This window comes from Meriones unguiculatus, chromosome 4 (assembly GCF_030254825.1).
Source record: "Meriones unguiculatus strain TT.TT164.6M chromosome 4, Bangor_MerUng_6.1, whole genome shotgun sequence".
NCBI classification, from domain to species: Eukaryota; Metazoa; Chordata; class Mammalia; order Rodentia; family Muridae; genus Meriones; species Meriones unguiculatus.
Window position 1 is genome coordinate 24,882,566 of NC_083352.1, and position 16,329 is coordinate 24,898,894.

Here is a 16,329-nt window from a genome sequence, read left to right on the forward strand (position 1 = left end):
GGTTTTACCTTGATAATTTATCATTGTGATCTGTTAAGCTTCATTCTGAGGATACTTTGTTTCTATATCCTGTCATTTAGGAAGCTCAATAAAAATTGAAATATATTTGAAGTAAATATATTAAAAGATTATTGAATATGGTGACTGTTTACTTATTTAGTAAATGTTTTCAATAATGCAGGCTAACTGCAGAAGCCAGCAGTCATTTTTCTCTCTCCAGAGAGGCAGGAAGGTTGTTTCAACACCTACCCTTTGGAGCATTTCTCTTTTGCCTCACTTCAGTTTCCTCTTTGCAGAGGAGCTAGGTGAAGAAATCCACTCACATTTAGATAACAGCACTAATTCATGAAGAAAGATATACCAAGTGCTCAGAGAGGGTGCTTACTCAGTTACTACCAATGAGTGTGCTATTCCTTAACTAATCATCAAGATACCACAATTTCATTTCCAAAATATCTAATATGAAATACAATGAATTTCATACACTTTCTTATGTAAGGTTATGAAAGAGAAACTTTAAAGTTGCCAGAGACACTCTGTTTCAAAAGAGGAAATGGTACATACAAAAACCAGACACTGCTTGTAAAGCCTGCCCACGGGTACCAGGGAGAAACAAGTCCACACAATGCGTGGGTGCTTAATTTCTCCAAGGCTCTTCACCACTTCCCTGATACAGAAGTCATCATTCCTGTGGTTCAGATAAGCAAATGGAGACCCAGGGAAATGGAAGAAAATGTCACATTCACGAGATAGACCACAGCACTGAAATCCGGGTCCCTGACTCTGAGATCGGCAGTCTTCACAGACTCCGACAGTTTCATGTCACAGTGTGGATTATTACAGGAGTTTCAAGAAAAACAAACAAACAACCCTTGTGGAAATGGTCACTTATGGTAGAACAAGAAACCATCAAATGAAATAAGGAGAACACCATAAATATTGAAGAGAATAAAGTGAAAGTTATCTAAGGTTAAGGGGCAGCAGCACAGAAAGGGGCACTGACTAGGGCACACGAAACCATAAAAAACAAAGTGTCTATGCTCCTCACCAACTAACAGCTAAGATACACACAGCTTCAACTTCTAACTACCATATTGGAAAATTTGTCAGCCAAAATACAATACTTATCCAAATTTAAAGTAAAACTTCCCAATTAAACAGGCATGTACATAGACGGCTACTTTAACCAATAACTATAGGTAACTAGTAGGTAGCTGCCAGGCATGATGGCTCCTGACTATGATTCCAAACCAGAAGACTGAGATAGGAATCCAAGTTCAATTCCAAATGGGACACACGGTCAATTCCAGGGAAGCCTCGGCTGCAAAGGGAGTTCTTGTCTGAGTTAATTTTCAGAAGCATGTAGCTAACATGTTACTACAACCATTTACTGTAAATCCATCCAAACTCATTTTCTGTGTGTCCAGATAGAAATACAAATAGAGCGAGAACATGATGCCTATGAAACAGTCTGGAAGTGTTACTCTCCAAGAGTGTCTGTAAACCAGAATGTTTTACCTGAATGCTATTCACTTGGCAGAGTTGTTTGATGACTTCCAACAGAGGGCCCAACAGAGTGGCTTTGCCTTCAGAGACACCATCAATCTGTTTCATATTTTCAACAGTGGTTGGTCTGTCGTTTACAAGCAAAAGAGGGAGAATTATGAGGAAGCCACCGAGTCAGCATCACTCCAAGAACATACTGATACTCAGCCTCACAGTGTGCTCAGTAACTGTATATTTCTCTACAACTCAAAACCAGTACTTTATACAAATGGCAACACCTCATAATTCCTTTCTCTGCCTTTGTCCACTGATGGATTTGCCATGTAAACAATTAGCAAATAAAGGCACCACTTCCATCACCACAAAACTCCATATGCATACTAACTAGTGAAGAGACCGTTACCAGAAAAGAATATGCTAGCACCCTGTGTTCTGCTTGGTTATCCGTATTATTCACAGAAATGGAAAATGTGAGGCTCTAAATGGGCAGTGAGAAAGGCTGAGAAACTCAGAAGAAAGTCTCATCATATTTGTTCCCTGCAAAATGTCTGTGGTAACAACAACCTGGCCCACTAGGCCTTTAATGAGATGGGCTTATTTGAACCTTTGTTTCTTGAACTTCAGACCTGCTTTAAGGACACGCTGCTAGTAGGAACATTCACATTTTAAACGCCCACAGATACAACTTTGATGCTGCACTTTAAAACCTCTATTATACACACATGGAATCATGCAGCTCAATTTTTTCCATTATGTCCACTATCCAAGACTATATGATGTCTTCTTCCTAAAATCCAGTCCAATTAGTGATTATACTTATGGTCTAAGTATATTCTCTGAATAGTGAAGTGTCATATTGGAATATTTAGTTATTTCTTTAACAAAATAATAATAATGACATGTAAGCTACTATGTGTTATTCTGAGAACATCCTGCAGTGAAGCAAGACCTATTAAGTGAAAGTAGTGACAGGAACAAGGTTTAAACGGAACCAAAGGGCAAAACGTTGGAAATGAGTCCTAAGTGCTTACTGAACACCTAGTTCTTCTAAGACACATGCTGGGTGATGTCAAAGCCATAAAGAGGTGGAAAACTAGTACTGTTTTTCACAGTGTTTAAATTCTACTGTGTGATACATGTTTACAACTAACTATACAGAAAAGTAAATAAAACACTATTCACCAAAAACCCCTGATAAGTTCAAGGGAGAGGAATTATTTGGCTGATAAACACAATGAGAAACATTATGAAGGAAACTATAATTAGACGTTGAGGGTTTAAGAGGAATTGTGAGGAATCAAGGAATTCAAGACAAAAACATCTATGAAAGCTAACAGGGCATCGCCCAGAAATAGTAAGCAATTTATGTCATAGAAACCATTCCAAATTAAAAAAAAAAAAAAAAGGTTTAAGTCAACAAATAGAAGGGTGTCAATGCTAAGCCAAAGAAGTCAAGACTACGTAATTAATTTGTTATTAGTTATTAGATGTGAGGGAGTGGCCAGTTAAGAGGCCTCTGCAAAGGAGTGCTCCGCAAAGGTCTGAAATAGCAATAGGAAGAAAGGTACAGACTGATAGACACAGGAGTGTCTAAATGAAGAGTTAAAAATTATTTAAAAATTATTTAAATGAGAGGAAGGGGGATACTAAGAGGAATGAAAGCAAGAGCAAGGATTTAGGAGTGTCATTAGAAACATCCTAACTAAAAACTTGAAAATATGAGAGAAGAGGGGTTTGGAAGATATGAGACACAGAGGGTGAGTGGCTGATGGATGCGGTTTTATGAACCTGAATGTGATTCAGTCTCGTGGAGACAGGGAACTCAAGGCCACCTAAGACACTGCCGCGGCAATGTGACAGTCACCTCACAGGCTGGAGCCACGCTCACGCTATTACCTAATGCTTTGTTTTAGAAATCTGTTCTATCAAAGAGCAGCTTACCGCATTTTGGCCATATCCAGCAGAACCTTGTTTGTTGCCAGAATAGCCAGTGGCACATCCATTTTATTAGCATGTTTCTGTCTAGCTTCCACCAGCTTGGCATACAGCACAGTCTAGCAGGAAACAAAGCAGCACTGCTTTTTAGAACACACTTAGAAGAAGTTGCCTCTACTTTTAGAAGTCCAGAAGTCCCTTAAGATGAAGTGATCTCTAGATTAGAGTATTAGCTGCCCATTCATAAGCTAATCACCACAGTACAAAAAAAAAAAAAAAAAAGCCTTACCCGAGTGTCCAGCTCTTGGGCAGAAATAGCAGGTTCTGGGGAGCTGTAAGATGTTCCTGGTGACTGCATCATGACTCTACAATTAAAAAAAAAATTAAAAAAGTAAATACATTTTTCTTCTTTCCTCATTTACTTTTTATTTCATAATCCAAAACTAGCACTTATTCTTCACAATACCAGTAAGAAAATCCGAACTTGAATTGCAACAGCCTAGATATGAAACAGTTTGGATTTGATAATTTATTAAAATGCTACAGTTGAAATTGCCATTTAGTTCTCTCATAGTGGCTTAAGGAGGGCATCTACCAATCTTTCTTCTCAGGCACATGCTTAGAAACAAAATATTGCTTATCCACAGTGAAGAGGTACTTTCCTAGCCAACCGGAACATAGTTCTGTCCTTGCTGAGAAATCACTGATTTCTGTTTGGTAGGCATCATTAGCAAAGAATTAATACTGTTATTCAGATTTTTTCAAAATCAAACAAACAAATATATGACAAAAGACACAATTGTATTTTGGATTTTTCAAAAATTGTATGCAATATATCAAATTACAAGACAGGAAACGCGCTTGGGAGTATCTCATAAGAAGCATTTCTCACTTATAGGCTAATTATAAACAGGAAAAACTGCAAAAATAAAATTGTTTATGATAACATTTTTTAAGGATGTCATATTTAAGTCTCTACTTCTTGAAAATAAAAGAGTGAATGTGTTTAGTATTCCAGAAATGCTTATAAATTTCTGTTCCAAGAATTCAGTAAGTACAATATAAAGTAAGAATTCATCCTCACATTTCTCACATCCTACCACATATATTAAACAGGCTTGCACCTGACAAGACATACCAAGTTAATCAATTATAACAAGAAATACCAAGTCAATCAATTATAACTGTTGTTAAATTCACACTTATTCATTTATTATATATATGTGCACGTATGCAATGGTGCATGTACATAGGCCTAAGCACAAACGGAGGGCCTTTCTCTCCTTCCACTTCTCTGTGGACACCAGGGGTCAAGCTCAGGACATGAGGCTTGTGGACCAAGCCTTCATCCCCTCATTCAGCTCAATAGCCCAATTTATCTTTTTTTAAAATTTTTTATAGCTTATTCACTTTACATCTCAATCGTAGCCTCCTCCCTCATCTCTTCCCGGTCCTGCCCTTCCTTCCTCTTCCCCAATCTCTCTCCCTTAGTCCTCAGAAACGGGGAGCCCTCTTCCCCTACCATCTGACCCCAGCCTATCAAGTCTAATTAGGACTGCCTGCAGCCTCTTCCTCTGTGGCCTGGCAATGTCCCCCCCTTCAGGGGTAAGTGATCAAAGAGTGAGTAACAGAGTCCATTTCAGGGACAGCCCCTGCTCCCCTTACTAGGGAGCCCACATAGAGACTGAGCTGCCTATAGGCTACAGCTGAGCAGGAGTCTAGGTCCTCTCCATGCATGGTCTTTGGTTGGTGCATCAGTCTCTGCAGGCCCCCCTTGGGCCCAGCTTTGTTGACTCTATTGGTCTTCTTATGAAGCTCCTGTCCTCTCTGGGTTCTTCTCTCCCCCTACTTTTCCTATGACTCCCTGCGCTCTGCTCAAAGTTTGGCTGTGAGTCTTAGCATCTGCTTTGATTCCCTGCTAGGTAGAGCCTTTCAGAGGACATTTATGGTAGGCTCCTATCCTGTGCCCTCTCTTCAAGAGCTTCCTGTGTCTATTCTATACTTTTTACTTTGTTTTCATAGAATCTTTATAACAACAGGCTACTGGCATGATGATTTTTAGTAAACCAAAGCCTTACTATCATATTTTCTTGCAAAATTCTAAGTGCTACCACTAACATAGAAATGAACACAGGAAAAGTTCATAAAAATGTGCTGTAAAAGGCAAAACAAGTGAAGCAGCAATAGCCTCGTTGATGGTATTATTGATTGGTAACCTGATGGGATCTAGAGTTACACAGGTGTTTACTTAGAGATTACTTAGACCAGGTTAATTGGGGAGGGAAGACTCACCTGTAATATTGGGCTCGGATCCCAGACTATGTAATAACAAGGAAGAAACTAAGTATAAAATATTCATTTCCCTCTGCTACTGACAACAGGTGCAGTCAGCTGCTCAATGCCTGCCACCATGAATCTCCCACGATGAAAGAGTACACCCTCAAGATGAGAGCCAGCATGCACTCTGCCTTCCCTAGGTTGCTCTTGTCAGGGAATTTGTCCCAGGTGCATGGAAAATGATAATTACTGTCTTCTATCAAAGAGAAGCTTGGGAACAGGTAGATTCACTGCTCCTCAAACCACTCCACACAATATAAAGAGAAAGAACACTACTAAACATATATACTGAAGCTAGCATTACCCTACCAAAACAAGATAAGGACATGCATACACACAGAGAAAGAGACAGACAGACAGTCAGACATACAGAAAAAGAAACAGAGAGACACAGACAGAGATAGCGAGTCATGGACAAGAGACAAACACAGAGAGACAAAGACAGAGAGAGACATAGAGACTATTGACTAACATGAACATTAAACATAAATACAAAAATAAACCCGCAATCAAAATTCAGGAACACATAAGGCCATACACCATGGCCAAGTGGCTTACATTCCAGAGATATGGTTCAATACAATATATATAAAAGACAACATACAAAGACCCAAACAGTCTCCAGGACACATGACCATCTCAATGTATGCAGAAAAAAACCTCTGATGAAGCACAACAGCCCTATGGAAAAAATCCCTTAAGAAACTACAAAGAGAAGGAACATACCTCAACATAACAAAGGCTACACACAGCAAACCTACAGCCGATGATAGTAAGTGAGGGGAATAAATGAAAAGATGTCTTCTAAAATCAGAAATGAGACAAAGGTCCCTAGTTTTTAGTCAGTAGAGGCCTGAAGAACCAAGCTAGAGCAGTCAGATAAGAAAAAGAAACAAAGGGATACAAATAGGAAAGAAAAAAGTATCATTCCTACTTGCTGCTGATATACTCCTGTCTTTTAAAGACGCTAAGGATTCTACCATAAAACTCTCAGACCTGATAAACATTTTTTCAGCTACAAAGTAGGTTGCAAAATGAACATATTGAAGTCAGTAGCTTCTCTACACCTCAAACAACAAAACTTGATTAAGAAGTCGGGGGTAGGGAATTCCCACTCATAGTAGCTTTGAAAACCTAGGAATAAGCCTACCAAGGAAGTGAAGGCCTTTTGCAACTTTAAACATTGAAGAAGAGGCTGAAGACATTAGAAGATGGAAAGATCTCCAATACACAGAGACTGGCAAAATATGGTGACAGTAACTAAATTACAGAAACAGATCTAAAATTCAACATAATCCCCCATCATAATTCAAAAGAAGTTTCTTCATAGAAAGAAAAAAATTCCTAAAACTCAAAGAGAAGCAAAATGAGCCCAAATGGCAAAAGCAATCCTAAGCAGAAGGCACACTGAAGACATTGCAATAACTGATCTCGAATTATACTACACAGATATAGTATGAACAAACAAGCAAACAAACAGAAAACCATGGCCCTGGCACAAAACCTGACACATAGACCAAGGAAATACAATAGCAGAATTAAATTCACAGCTATATTTACTTGATTTTTTTATAAAGGCCTCAAAATATACAGTAAAGAAAAACAGCAAAGAATGCTAGGAAATCTGGAGAAAGAGAGAATAAATATAGATCTGTATTTCTGACCTTGTATAAAATTTTCAAAATTCTGAAACAACTATAGAAAAATACTTCAAAGTACAGACATGGGCAAGGATTCCACAGAGCAGGACACAATCACACATGAGATTGAATGAAATTAAAAAGCTTCAGTAAAGCAAAGAAAACAATCACCAATGTGAAGAGAAAGCCTGCAAAATAAGAGTAAATCCCATTAACAGAAACTTAATATCTAAAATGTATAAAATTAAATATCAAATATTCAAAATTAATCAATAAGTAAGTCAATGGGTTGAACTGACAATTCTCAAAAGATTAAAATATGAATAGCAAATAAATACTTGAAGAAAAAGTTCAATACCCTCAGCCATCAGAAAAATAAAAACCGTTCTGATATCCCATCGCACTCCAGTGGAATGGGTATCATCATGGAAACAAACAACAAATGTGGACAAAGATGTGGGAATAAAGGAAGCTGTAGTCACTGTTTATAAGAATGTAAACTAAAGTGGCCACTATGGAAATCAGTATGAATATATCAATATCAATATATATCAAAAACTATAATTGCCGTATGAAGCAGGTTTGGATATATACACAGAACTGTAAGTCAACATAGCACAGTGACACCTGTCCATCCTTCTTAACTGCTGCACTATTTACAATAGCCAGGGTATGGAACCAAGCTAGATGCCCACCAACACTGAACGGAGAAAGAAAATGGGATACATATACACAACACAGTTTTATCTAGCTTTAAAGAATGCGATTATGACATTCACAGGACAATGGATAAAACTAGAGATAATTATAATAAGCAAAATAATACAGACTCAGAAATAAAAGCACCACTTTTTCTCTGATATACAGATCTAGATGTGTGTGTGTGTATGTGTGCATGTGTGTGTGTGTGTGTGTGTGTGTGTGTATGCGTGTATGTGTGCCACAAAAATAAAAGCACTAAGAGAATGGGAGAGGAGGACTGAAGGGAGACAAGGGGTAATGAAGTCAGCGATGGGATCCATACATCATGAAAGCAGGAGGAAGAGGAAGGAAACTAGCAAAAAGAGAAGAAAGTATGAGGGTGGTGGAGCAGGTGAAAAAACAACGAAGTACATGATACCTGTATGAAAATGCTCTAAGAAAACCAATGTATTCGTATGCCAAACAAAACTTGATTTAAAGGCATTGTGTGTGATTATTATAAGTACACAGAAGAAAATTTCAAAGTAACCACAGAAAACATTAACAACTAAAGTCATATACCACATCCTTGAAGAGACATCATTAAGAATAGGAATAATTCTTACATTTGATTTTAGCTGAAAAACTAAGAAATTATAGTGATCAAGATTTTTACAAATGGAAATCTGATTACAAAAATTCAGTGTTCCCTAGATAAGAAGAGATAAAAAGAAAGTAATACAAGATAGCAGACATAAAGGAGACTGAATAGAAGGAAAATCAGTAAAAAGAAAACTAAAGCCAACTCCAAAGAAAAAGACAGTTATTAACACTAAGATAAAAGAAGTAGTTAAAATGATATATTTGCTTAATATTATTTGTAATATTTATATGGTTATGACATTGAAAAAAAACAATTACTCAAATATGTTCAAGGAATTGAGGAACGGGAAACACTATATAATAAAAAGCCAACTATTTTTAATTGACAAATTAAAAACTAGTTGTTTAAAAGTATGTCATTTAGAAAGATAGTTGCAAATTACAGAGAAATCAGAAGATTCAAGAATGACTACTAGCTGGGCTCAGTGGCAAATGCCTGTAATCCCAGCACTCAGGAGGCAGGCAGATCTCTGTGAGTTCAAGGCCAGCCTGGTCTAGAAAGAGAATCTAGGACAGCCAAGGCTACATAGAGAAACCCTCTCTTGAAAAAACAAAAATAGAACAAAATGTAGAAATGTTTCATGATAGTGTATGGGCACTGTCATATATATGCCTTAAAGTTTCTATTTAAATAAAACATTAGTAATCACATCTCCCATGAACAAACAAAATGCACCAACCCAGGACCTAGACCCCCTGCTCACATGTAGCCTAATGACAGCTCCGCCTCCATGTGGGTTTCCTAGTAAAGGGAGCAGGGGCAGTCTCTGACATGGACTCTATTGCTTGCTCTTTGATCACCTCCCCTTGGAGGGGGGACGTTGCCAGGCCACAGAGGAAGAAGATACAAGCAGTCCTAATGAGACTTGATAAGCCAGGGTCAGATGGTAGGGGAAGAGGGCTCCCATTTCTGAGGACTAGGGAGGAGACGAGGGTGTAGGTTACAATTGGGATGTAAAATGAATAAAGTATAAAAAAATAAATAAAAACTAATAAAAATTGAAAAAAGCAAAAAAGAAATTAAGAGAAGGAAATTAATATTGTGATAAATGTCTTGTAAGACACAAAGTAGTGCCATCTAAGTGAGCAAAGCATAGGCAGTATGGAGGTCTTACAGCATATTGTCTTTAACCTGAGATGAACATGAGTATAGTCCATTTAATCTTCGTACATAATACAAGCTGTGACACTTCTATTATGCCATCCCTATACAGGATATTAGAATCTATACTTTCCATTCTTCTATCACATCAGCAAGTTGCACAGAAAGATTAGACTGTGAGCGGCTGGGCTTGTAGCTAAATGGTAAAGTGCATAACTAGCACATGCAGGCCCTGGGCTTCATTGCCAGCACGAGAAAACACGAAATTAAAACTACAATGGGGATTTTAGCTTTATTCTCTAACAGTTCTTATATTTTCAGTCTGATTGCCATAGTACCTGTATTTGAAAATGGATTGGGAATATACATTATATAATAGTAGTTAGATGCTAGAGGTAAACAAATACAGATGTGAGACAGCAATTTCATTAGCTATACCTTCTTGGGCAAGTTAGTTAATGGCCTGTCCTTGTACATTTGATTACAGAAGGAAAATAGCAGCAGCTTACTTTAAGAAACAGGTGCATCTGAGCAAGGGGTCTAGGTCCTCTCCATGCATGGTCCTTGACTGGAGTATTAGTCTCTGCAAAGACCCTGGGGCCCAGATTTTTTGGCTTTGTTGGTCTCCTTGTGGAGCTCCTGTCCCCTCCAGGTCTTTCTCTCCTTTCTTTCATAAGATTCCCTGCACTTTGCCCAAAGTTTGGGCTATGAGTCTCAGCCTCTGCTTCGAAACCTCGATCAGTAGAGTCCTCTGTGGAAGGCTCCTGTTCCTGTCTTCTCCTACTTCCCATGTATATCTCGTTTGCCCTTTTGAATAAGGATTGAGCATCTTTCCTAGGGTCCTCCTTCTTGCTTAGCTTCTTTAGGAGTACAGATTTCAGTATGTTTAGCCTGTATTTACTCGAAGGCAAGGAGAAACTCCCTACCAGTGGAGGAGGAGAGGTAGAGGGGGAGAAGAGGGAAGGAGGGTGGGACTGGGAGGAGACAAGGGAGGGGCCTACAGCTAAGATACAAAGTGAATAAGTTGTAATAAATAATAAATTAATTAAATAAAAAAGAAACAGGCGAATCGAGTACTTAACATTTTAATACAAAGCATTGTAAACAGAGGTGCCCAAAAAGCACTATCTATTCCCCTAATTCCCCATGGATCTGTTACAGTCATTCTACAGCTAAAGAGGTTATCTTTTGATTTGATTTGATTTTTTACAATGAAACAGCCCAACATCTGATAGTTCTTTTTCTTTAGGAAAGAAAGGAAAAGAGAAGTATCAGTAATATAAGCAAATATAATAGATTAAAATTCCAACTCTGTACCTGTTTTTAGGAATGTTACTCCCAGAGGAAAACTTCTCAGGTGCTTTGTAGGAAAACATTCTCTCCAAATTCGGCTATTTTTCACAAATAAAGTCCATTAACAAAAAAGAAATTACAAAAACATTAAATACAAAGAAAGTAGGATTGAAATACTTCATACTAACAATTTTTCCCTCAAGCAACAAACTCTTCAAATAAATAAGCTGAAAATGAAAATAAGTTGGTGAGTTACCACCTTTTAAGACTTTAAAGACAGTTTAAAAAGTAAACGATCCAAAGAATGTCCTGAGACACAAAAGCCTAAGATACAAAGGTGATTCAACTCCACATCAACACATCAACACTCCTAACAAGGAGGGAGGGTGGGATTGGAACGGGATGGGGGAGGGGGCCACATCTGGGATACAAAGTGAATAAACTGTAACTAATGAAAAAATGAAAAAAATAAAATAAAATGAATTGGAAATAAAAGAGAGCAATGTTATAGTAGGAGACTTAATTCACCATTAGCCCATCACCATGTTCTAATTAGCTAAAGACAGGTTTGCTAAGGAACCTGGAGTAGTTACTAAAACACTAACAAAAAAAAAAAAAAATATATATATATATATACACACACACATACATTCATTTGCAGATGGAATGGGTGTATATGGAAATATTTAGGAATCAAATTTATTTATTAATTATGTATTATAATATATTAAAAGCCTCAAGACAAAAAATTTATAAAATAAGCTTAAAAAGAAAAATAAATTGCTTTTTGAAATATTTCTACTTATTGCTCAAGAAATCATATATATCATATTTTTATTCTAGTCATACAATTTCTCTTTGTAGTTCATGATTTCTATATATGCCATTCTTATTACTAGCAACAATGCAAACATAAAACTTTTTTTTTATTTCTTTTTTTTTCTAGTTACAAAAGATTTTATTCATAGAAAATTACTTCCAAGTCTTCTTTTCCACTGGCCCTGGAAAAAACACCATGGTTTTCTATCCTGGGTCTTTTTTTTAATTTTTATTTTTATTAATTACAATTTATTCACTTTGTATCCCTCTGTAGCTTTCTCCCTCCTCCCCTCCCAATCTCACCCACCCTCCCCCTTCTCCACCCATCCCCCTCCCCAAGTCCACTGATAGGGGAGGTCTTCCTCCCCTTCCCTCTGATCCTAGTCTATCAGGTCTCATCAGGACTGTCTGCATTGTCTTCCTCTGTGGCCTGGTAAGACTGCTCCCCCCTCAGGGAGAGGTGACCAAAGAGTAGGTCAATCAGATTATGTCAGAGGCAGTCCCTCTTCCCATTACTATGGAACCCACTTGGACACTGAGCTGCCTAGGGCTACATCTGTGCAGGGGTTCTAGGTTATCTCCATGTATGGCTCTTGATTGCAATATCAGTCTCAGGAAAGACCCCTGTGCCCAGATTTTTTGGTTCTGTTGTTCCTGTCGTCTCCAGGTCTGACTCTTTCCCACAAATGTAAAACTTTAAAGGAGGAGTTGCCTCCATGACCAATGAGATAATAAGAGCTACTCCTTGAAAACAAACCTGCTCTGGAGTTAATCCAACTGGTTTTTGAGTAGAGGAATGTTGCTTCATTTCTGATGATACGTGATTAGAACTGAAAAACAGTAAAGTTGAAATACCTCCTAAATTAACATGTAATCACCTGACTTATGAGTCACCACATTACTCTCAGAGAAGCAGAGATCTTATTTCCTTTTAAGAATTGATATTTAAAACTAATAAGTTCTAATTAATAAAAAATGAATTAAAAAAGAATTGATATTAAAAACAGATTTCCCAGAAAAGAGGTTTCAAAGAAAAAAAAAAAAAGGCATCAAGCATATTCCCTTCCTCTGCCTACAGTAGAGAGGTATGCATCACTGATTCTTTAGCATCATCCCCACGCTGTTTAAGCAATACTCAAGAAGTTTGCTTACTCTTTTATTCTGTACGGCCATGAGGTGACTGTAATTCATATATATTCATGTATTCACATCAATATAATAGCAGAATGTACAAAAGCACATAAATCTTGAGAATATACTTTCAAATCCTTTTCATATTTTATACTGCACAGTATAAGCTGTGAAAAGTAAATTCAAGCCAGGCAGTGGTGGCGCACGCCTTTGATCCCAGCGCTTGGGAGGCAGAGGCAGGTGGATCTCTGTGAGTTAGATGTCACCGTGGTCTGCAGAAAAAGTTCAGGGTGGCTAGGGATATACTGAGAAACCCTGTCTCTAGAAACTAAGAAGGTTAAAAGAAGCATAAAACAGAGGATTTCCCCAAGCCTGTGTTCTTCTGTAAGGGACACTTCTTCAGCTATATGGCGGCAAGCAGCTTTGTACATATTGCAGTCAGACCCTAACACCAGCCAGGATAAGTGTTCTATACTTTACCCTTCCCAGTGGCTCCCTTCTACCTTTTACCCAAGTGAAACACTGATTTTACCTGTACATGTCAACAACCTGCTGGAATTTGAATCACTTAAGAAAAACCAAAAGTTAATGGGGGTTGGGGGAGAAAGCGGAAAAAGAACCTTGGCAGCTGACCCATCCTCGGACACATGTCTTCATTAACTTGTAGGATAAGGCTCGGAGGAGACTGCAACTCAGCTTCAGCAAGCCATTTTCTACCCTGTCAAAAGCAAGACAAATCTTTTTTTTTTCTGTCTCTTTATTTTTTTGCATTTTAATTAATTATTATTATTTATTACAATTTATTTACTATGTATCCCGGCTATAGCCCCCTCCTTTGTCCCCTCCCCACCCCCCTCTTCTCTTCCCATGCCCCTCCCCTGGTCCATTGATGGGGGAGGACCTCCTCCCCTTCCATCTGACCCTAGCCTATCAGGTCTCCTCAGGACTGGCTGCATTGTCTTCCTCTGTGGCCTGGTAAGGCTGCTCCCCCTCAGGGGGAGGTGATCAAAGAGCCAGCCACTGAGTTCATGTCAGAGACAGTCCCTGTTCCCATTACTAGGGAGCCCTCTTGGAGACTGAGTCTATCTTAATACAAAGTAGGAAGAAGTGTGTTGTAAAGATAGATCCCTGTGCTCTTTACCTTTTTTGTGAGGGAGCAAGTCTTTATAAATTTGTTTTGCGTGGGCACTTCTACCAAGAGTCCTTCAGCTATGAGATGGTGAGAAAGAGACTTCCACCAACTCTCTGCTTGCTCCTTGCCAGTGCCAAAAAGCCTGTGATGGCGGTATTTATCCGGAAGTCGCTGAGAATTCTGAAATCAGAAATAAAGCATCTAAAAACGCTTGCTCAAATAAACAGGCCAAATAAAGCAAAAGCCTACCTAGCAATTTTTTTGGGTTTGAAAGCAAATTTCAGCTTTTAAGCCTCTCAGGTTTTTATGCTCTACCTTTTTGTTCTGAATACTCAATGTGAAATGGAAATAGTATTCTGCCTTAAATACAGAAAAACCCTCACACAATTCAGATGCATTTCCCAGTAGATAGGTTTGGATATACATCTGGAATATTTCACCTTTGCTATTACAATTTTGATTAACAACTTTTACAAATGATCACAACTACAGCTCCATTCTAGAACATGGGTGATAAGAGAAAATGTGAGCTGGTATTTGTGGGACAATCCATGGATCCCATGCATGGTTAGGTCTCACTGCGCATTAGAGTTTACTTAGCTTGATCACTTGAGACAGCGAAACAGTGCATGCTAAACAGCTCATGTTAGGGAATGACCACTTCTGAGAGATGGTAGAATTCTTAAAGGGGCGCTGTAATCATTAAGTCCTAGAAACATTAGGAAGCTGCCATATGCATGGTTTTGACATGTGCCATATGTCTTCCTATGACAGGGAAGAGTCTGCCCACCTCTACTCTCTATGAAGCACTCTTGCGCTCACTTCATCCTCCTACTGCCTAGCTCATACATTCTCCACATCCAACTACCTTAAACGTGCATGGTGGCAAATGTCAGCCAGCATCGTAGCAAACTTGTGCACGATATAGCTGAGATGATTATGACAGACCAAAATTCATCTATCATTGCAACCTCCATCTACTGTGCCCTCTACTACAAAAACTAGAAAGTCATGAACATGTTCCTGGAACTCTCTTTCGCCCAGAATTATGACCGTGACTTAAATTCTGTTAAGCAGATGTTATCTGCAGGACAAGTACAAGCAAGATGTGAGGCAAAGGCTACTCCTCCGCAATATGTGTGACCATGCATGATCACAGAGGGTCATGCATGATTGTGACCCAAGCAGTGTTGTGATCTGAATGTAAATACGGAGCTCACAGGCTCGTGCATTTGGAAAACTGGTCCTCAGGTGGAGATACTCTTTTGAGAGGCTGCAGAGCCTTTGGCGATGGAGGCATGGCCAGACATCACTGGTGACAGATCTCTGAGAGTTACAGGCTGCCTCTGCTTCCCGTCTGAGTTCTTTGCTTCCTATCGGCTACCATGACATGGCAGGCTGCAAGTTCCCAGTGCTATGGACAAATCCATATGAAGCTCTTCCTCCCGTGACGTGAGAGACTGCAGCCTGTGAACTATGATCCAAAACAAACGTCTCCTTTAAGTTACTTCTGTCAGGCAGATCTGGTCACCATGATGAGAAGAGGATGCTAACCCTCATTGTGGGTCAATTTGAATAAAGTTTTGGAAGTCCAATGCATGCCGGGTAATGGTGTTGTACACACTAATCCACAATATGGAGACCACAACTGTTAGAGTGCACTGTAATTGACCCGGAGGAAAGAATGTGTTTCAGTTGTCCATGCCAACTAAACATGTAAAAGATGTTATTTTGTTTAACTATAGCAACCATCTTAATACACATGTAATCTATAATATTCTTTATTAGTAAGCAACAAGCTTTCCCTGACTTGCCATGAAGAGCTGCTGGGGCTTTGTAGGAGGAGACTCTATTGCTTACAAATAATACCAAAGCAGTAACTTGCCTAACTTGCATTACTAGCTCTCTTGGCATTAGAGTTATTCTAGCCCTTTTTCTTCCTACGCAGAAAAAAAAAAAAAAAAAAAAAAACAAAACTAAAGTGAATGTGCACATTTACTGGGATGAAGTAATGAGGCTTTCCCTAATTAGTAGAAAGTACTTCTTCCCTTTATGATCAATAATCATTGTGAATACTGTGTACTATGTAA

The 16,329-nt window shown here is 38.6% G+C and overlaps 1 protein-coding gene across 2 annotated transcripts in view; it reads right to left on the reverse strand.

Moving 5' to 3' along the window:
• Positions 1 to 16,329, reverse strand: part of Wrn (WRN RecQ like helicase) — a 124,958-nt gene that overhangs the window by 17,710 nt on the left and 90,919 nt on the right. For both annotated transcript variants that reach the window (XM_060381596.1, XM_060381595.1), the window contains 7 exons: positions 14,249 to 14,419; positions 13,728 to 13,825; positions 12,734 to 12,806; positions 11,182 to 11,255; positions 3,731 to 3,806; positions 3,448 to 3,560; positions 1,519 to 1,633 (listed from right to left, as the gene is read on the reverse strand). In XM_060381596.1, the coding sequence (XP_060237579.1) occupies positions 1,519 to 1,633; positions 3,448 to 3,560; positions 3,731 to 3,806; positions 11,182 to 11,255; positions 12,734 to 12,806; positions 13,728 to 13,825; positions 14,249 to 14,419 (720 nt within the window). The remainder of the gene's footprint in view (positions 1 to 1,518; positions 1,634 to 3,447; positions 3,561 to 3,730; positions 3,807 to 11,181; positions 11,256 to 12,733; positions 12,807 to 13,727; positions 13,826 to 14,248; positions 14,420 to 16,329) is intronic.